The sequence below is a fragment of the Culex quinquefasciatus genome, chromosome 2 (genome assembly GCF_015732765.1).
Source record: "Culex quinquefasciatus strain JHB chromosome 2, VPISU_Cqui_1.0_pri_paternal, whole genome shotgun sequence".
NCBI lineage: Eukaryota > Metazoa > Arthropoda > Insecta > Diptera > Culicidae > Culex > Culex quinquefasciatus.
In genome coordinates, this window is record NC_051862.1 from 97,363,117 (window position 1) to 97,369,382 (window position 6,266).

At 41.4% G+C, this 6,266-nt stretch overlaps 1 protein-coding gene across 18 annotated transcripts in view; it reads left to right on the forward strand.

Moving 5' to 3' along the window:
* The window catches only part of LOC6031515 (gustatory receptor for sugar taste 43a), a 28,864-nt gene extending 25,958 nt beyond the window's left edge, over window positions 1-2,906 (forward strand). For 15 of the 18 annotated variants that reach the window (XM_038254105.1, XM_038254106.1, XM_038254108.1 and 12 more), the window contains 6 exons: window positions 1,745-1,853; window positions 1,922-2,018; window positions 2,105-2,200; window positions 2,325-2,393; window positions 2,528-2,617; window positions 2,693-2,906. In XM_038254105.1, coding sequence (XP_038110033.1) covers window positions 1,745-1,853; window positions 1,922-2,018; window positions 2,105-2,200; window positions 2,325-2,393; window positions 2,528-2,617; window positions 2,693-2,812 — 581 coding nt within the window. In that variant the 3' untranslated portion in view covers window positions 2,813-2,906. The remainder of the gene's footprint in view (window positions 1-1,744; window positions 1,854-1,921; window positions 2,019-2,104; window positions 2,201-2,324; window positions 2,394-2,527; window positions 2,618-2,692) is intronic. The other 3 variants (XM_038254110.1, XM_038254113.1, XM_038254112.1) reach the window with 2 other exon arrangements.
* Window positions 2,907-6,266: the final 3,360 nt, after the last annotated feature.

Below are 6,266 nucleotides of genomic sequence, written 5' to 3' on the forward strand. Positions count from 1 at the left end.
CATATTTTTTTTTCGATTTTTCCCATACAAACTTCACCTTCGAGTATCAATGGGTGAACGCTGACCAATTTCGCTCATATTTGGCCCAGAGTCCTGAAATAGCCTAAGAAACAAGTTGTGGCGCTATAACCACGGCAAATTGTGTCCATGGCATTCGTGGAAATACAATGTCCCATCCCAGAGGGTCCCGGAGTACCAAACCTTCTTAGCATGGTGGTCCATGGAGGAGGGGACGCCCCGGTGGTTCCACCACCCGGCCAGTCGGCAGGTAAACAAAAGCAACCACCTTTGGAGGTGAAGAACACCACGGATTTTTACAAGCTCGTGGCGATAGTGAAAAGTTGTAAATTAGGTTTTAAACCGATTTACAAACTAACCCGATTTGGAACCAAGGTGACCTGCTTCTCTGTCAATGATTTTGACAAGTTGCAAGAGCTACTCAAGAAGAAGAAAGTGGAATTCTACACCCACGATCGGCGGAGCGAACGAAATCATCGGGTGGTTCTTCGTGGTTTTCCTGATGAACTGAAACTGGACGAGGTCAAGTACCTTCTGAAGAGGGATCTCAAGCTGGACGCGCTGGAGGTGCATATCATCAAGCGGAAGGAAAAGTCCACCGTGGACGAAACTCCGTACATTGTGGTCTTCCCCAAGGGATACACCAATCTGAAGAAGCTCTCTGCAATGAAGGTTGTGGCAAGCACTATCATCCGGTGGGAGGCCTACCGGAACAAGCGGCCGAACGTGACCCAGTGCAGGAACTGCTTGCAGCTGGGTCATGGAACCAGGAACTGTCACCTGAAAGGCAGGTGCAACAACTGTGGGGGTCCCCACAAGACGGACGAGTGCAAAGTCCAAGAAGCCGAGCCGAAGCGGTGTGCCAACTACTCTGGAGCCCACGAAGCCACGGACCGCAGCTGCCCTAAGCGTGCGGACTTCATCCGGAGGCGCCAGCAGGCGTCGAAACCGATACCGCCGGCAAGGAAGGCGGATAAGCAGAGTCCAGCAGTTCCGGCGTTTACGCCGGCGGAGTTTCCTCCGCTGCCGGGTGCAGTTCCGGACGGAAAATCCAAGGATCGCCCTCGTCCCGCAGGAAGCAGCCAAGGTGGCCCCCGAGACGGTGGAGCCACGGAGAAGGAAGCCGGGGAGGTGCTCTACAGTTCGGCTGAGCTGTGGGGGATTTTCTCCGAGTACATCGGCAGGTTCAAGTCCTGCAAGACCCGCTTGGACCAAGTAACCCTCGTCAGTTACATGATCTCCAAGTATGGAATTTTTTTTTGTTATTATATATTGTTATATTGATCCTCGGTTCCAACCTGGTCACAGCACCTTAAAGGACCTAATAAAAATAAGTTAAGAAAAAAAAAAAGTTTATGAATGACAAGAAGAGTGCTAGGCGTCATCTAACCTAAGGCACTCTCCAGGATCCCTTCGAAAGATTGGCTGCGCTAGGTTCTGATTAGATTAGATTAGATAAACTTTTAATTAAAGCTTCTTTGTCACAATAGAATCCTTCTTACCACTTCCTATTACATATGCATAGGTTTGCTGTCTGTTTGCACTCAAATAGAATGCAAATAATTAAGCTGTTTTGCACTGTTTACATAAATATTCCATTTACGTTTGTGGCAACGCTTTACGTAACACTTTTTTTTGCGCAAATGTTCGTCTCTGTACGCTGTAATGTTTCCGCTGTTGTACCAATTGTCGTTGAATCAATCAAACCAATTTCAATAATGTATAGCCCGCCCGTTAGTTGTTCACCCGCAGCCCCTGCTGACCCCTGACCGTGTGATTGAGAATATGGCCTACATCCATGCTTCATTATCGACGGGAGTGATATTGGTTTCAAAGTGAGTATGTTTTTCCCAATGATGCAGACTGAATTTAATTTTCCTCTTCCGCTCATTTTACACCCCAGCACGTTTGGCGTTGCCCTGTTGGCGGTTTTGGGGTCGTGTTTGCTCCATTTGGTGGCAACCTCTTACTTTCTGATGGTGGAGCTGGTGGGTGATAAGGTAAATAGAGCCCTTTTTGAACCAATTTGGGGTTTTGCGGGGTTTGCCAGCGTGTGTGAATTTGATGTTCGTTTTTATTTGGTTAGGATGCGGTATTTTCCTGGATTCAAGCACTCTGGCTGTTCATCCACATTTTTCGCTTTCTGTTGACCGTTGAACCGTGCCACATAACCAACGTTGAGGTGAGCTCGTTTTCATTCAACACATCTCGTGATCTGTGATTTCGGTGACATCTTTGCTTTGGACCCTGATTGAATACACACATCTAATAAAAGAGCGGTTTTATTTATCTAACACCATTTACAGTCCCGCCGGACGATGGCCATCGTTTGCAATTTGATGCGAACCTGCCAGGAATCGGTGGCAAAGGAACGTGTACGTATTACAAATGTGACGGAGAGTTGTTGATTTTCTGATTCTGATTTTCTCTATGTTCATGCTTCTCGTTGCCCGTTGGCCATTCTTGCTTGCAAACCTCCAACTGGGTGCCGTTCCGGTCTGCAAAACAGTTGGAAAGTTTTTGGCGCCAGCTGGTTGGAAATAATTCTATGTTCACCGCATGCGGTTTGTGTTCGATCGATAGACATATAATTACGTCAGTAAGTGCCATTGCGACTAGATAAACGATAAATGTCGAGTTGATGACACTCTTTTCATTTTCCTTTAATTTTCAGTATTGTGGCGCTATTGCAACGTATCTCGTGATACTTATACAATTTAAGGAAGCTGATGACAAACCAATGTCGAAAGCTGGTCGCCGAGCATTTTTGAAATCGTTTAATAACACATCATGAACTGCTGATAAAATATCATTAGCTTAAATATTTTAAATAATCTAGTAAAGTGATGGTGACAAATCAATAAAATTATTGCTAATAATTTGTAAAATATTACTTGTTTTCATACGAAATGTGACGAACCTGCCACACTCAATAATTTGACGAGTACTCGTACACGACCTCCTTTCTTATCTAATGAGAACTTTTTGTTCATTAAATTAAGCACAATGTTCACGTCATCTCAATCATTCCAACAGTCCCTGACAGAAGCGTGTGCGTGTGCTCGAGAGGCGAAAAGCGGAAGTGGAGATATAGCGTAAATGAATAATTTATCTGTAATTATATCAATGAGTGTTCCCAAAGTGTCTGGTATATGCTTATCCCAGTGGGGATGAATGTGCTAGTGAAAGGGTATGGCGCGGTGTGTAATGTGAGTGTGTTCACAATCAATCTATTATAAATTGCTCTCGAAATTTCAGAGGGCTCGCACGAGGACTAAAGTACTTGGTTGATTTTGAACGTTAATCTGATAAGATGGTTTATATTGTAGAGTGACATGTTACATAATTGAACTATCCTTTTGGGAGTGAAAGTATTTCTAAGTTCGGTGTGGTCTCTTGAACTTTCTTGTTGTAGTACGATAACGAGCTAAAATTATATTGAGTTAATAACACAACTCAACAATTATGAAGTTGATGAGAAAACCAAACTAAACATTACGTTTTTAATTAAATTTAAAATATCTGAACATGTAATTGTTAAAAGTAGGCTATTTAATACCGTTACCTCGAATAAGGAGATGAAAATGTCACAAAAGTTTCTAAAAGGTAATCTTCGCTCCGGTTCTTTTGTCCTTCCCCCACAGACGACAATGTAATTGCTGGGTTACATGTTAGCCACATTCAGACATACTTTACAGGCTACACGTTAATGTGCAGAAATAAATCATTTCCCTTTTCTAAGCTAAAATCCCACCGCTCTGAATGTCTTGTTAAACTCTCATGTATGGAAATTTCACCGTCCGAGCCCCGGAAAAGAGCAGAAGGAGGTGGATAAGCCTGCCAACCCTCATTCCGTGGTATTCTTCCGTTTTTGCTCAGCCCATCGGAAACCGCATTGCCCAGTGGACTCAAAGCAAACGCAATCATGTTCGTATTACCCAACCAGTAATAAAATGAACGACATTGGACCGCATTTCACATTTCCTTCCGACCGTACCTCATACCAGAGAAAAGGCAGAAGTGGTTATATGGGGCTGAGCTAAGTTTTAATCCCAGCAGATAAGTGTGATATATGGAGGCTAGACTGGGAAGGCAGCACCAGCTTCAGCAAGACAAAATTATTGCCTTCCAAACTACCCAAAAACCGACGTTGAGGAAGGTCACTCCCTAAGCTCCGAATCGACTTTAATAACTTGCCGGCCCATTCAACGCCTCCAAATACGCTCCATCAACTTTTCCCAAACCACCCAAAATGGGTTCAGGCTTCAGCTGGAAGCTGGACTGGGTGATTGCCTAAAAGACGATTTTAGCCACTCTGACCAGCCGGTCAGGATGAAATGAGTAGAGGCGAAAATGTCCACACCACAACCAAGTTGTTAGGGAGCAGCACTCTGGAGAGCAGTTTATTACACAATTAATAGGATCTATTACGATAATTAATCTTCTTTGGTGGATGTTTTATTGCCGATTTCATCAGCTTAGGTTAGATGGAGATTTAGCGAGTGATGATTCAATCTGATGAACTTGCGTCCGCAATAGATGATGTCACAGTGGGGGAGGTGTTGAACTTTGTTTGATATCATATGCTTTGATGCTAATTTTGGATGCCGATATGGTGCTGATATGGTTCATTCATGTTGAACAAAGTCGTCAACGCGAGCCAGAAGCTATTTTAATCTGATCTAATCGATACCATCGCGTTGTCGTGTTTACTGAGTTGTTTCAGTCGCGATTACAAAATAAACACAGACACAAACTATTTATCGATAATAGAAGTTATTCATTGAACTTTAATGATTAGAGCGTTCCATGTTTGGTTAATACCACGACCTGTGTAAGGTCGTCGAACCTCCAATCAGACAATCTTAACCCTCTACAACCCAACCACGCCTCTAGACTGGCTTCGATCTAAAAATTATAGAAAATTTTAGGGTAGGCAGTTTGAAAATGTGAAAACAAGCAAAAAATTGAAAAGGTGACTGTAAAAACATGAAAAAATTAGAAAGGAAAATTTAATGATAGGAGGTGGTAGAATAGGCCAATAACTACAAAAAAAAACATATACTAAACAAGTTAAATGAAAATTAAAATATTAAAAATAAAACAAGTAAAGCACAAGAGAAGTAAAGTCTATCGTAGAAAAAAAGTTGTTCAAAATTACACGGGAACACAAACAAAAATCTAAAAAAAGTTGGGCAGTTGAGGGCTTACAGATTTTTCTCTGTCAACATACCCAGCTGAAGTCTTTGTTATTACTCCCCTCTGCGATTCTTGTGAAACTTTAGTTTAATGAGAAATTTTGATCTTCGATTACAATAAATGGGTTCGGAAAGTGGTAATATCCTTTCCAATATTCAATATTCTTAAAATTTTTTTGAAAAAAAATTTCTAGTTTGTCCAGTTTTTTTTCTTTTTTTGCATTCTTATACACGTGCTTTTTTAGAACTTTACAAGAAGTTATAGAGTAAGTATAAACATGACATATAGAAATAAAGGGTTGTTCGCATGCAACCTTCACATTTTTTGCCTTCCTCACCTCACTGAGGCAAGGCTATAAAATCACTCGAAAAATGAAATTCTTAAATACACCTCCTAGATATACCTTCACGTATACCTATCGACTCAGAATCAAATTCTGAACAAATGTCTGTGGGGATGTGTGTAGACATGATTTTTTCTACACGATTATCTCAGAACTGGCTGAACCGATTTTGGCCGGATCCGCTTTATTCTGTTCGTTTTGGGGTCCCCTAAGACCCTATTAAATTTTATTCTGTTTAGTGAGGTACTTTTAAAGTTATGCCATGAAAAAGTTTTTTTTGGTGTTACAAAAAGGGTGTTTTTTGCATAACCTTAAAGGCTGGGTCTTTTTTCTTACGCGCGAGAGTCGCGCAGCATGCGTATCGCGCCCGGTTGCCACATTGCTTAAGCAGTGTCTGCGTCTCTTCTGAAAAGAGTATGTATTAATTATGTCACTGAACACATCATTTTGTCTCGACAAAGATTTACACGAACTTTTTATTGAAATATACAACTCATAAGACATTGTTTACTAAGACTAGGGGAACAGCATGCAATTCCATCGTGCACCTAATGTTGACGTATCAGCACTTTTAAATTCGATTACAGCCCCCCCCCCTTTTCTTTTAGGAGTTGGTGAAAAAAGAATTTAAAATTGCTGTTCTGGTAAACGCAATAATTATAAAAAAAAAAATGGAAAAATAATTAAAAAAAAGCTCTTAATTTAA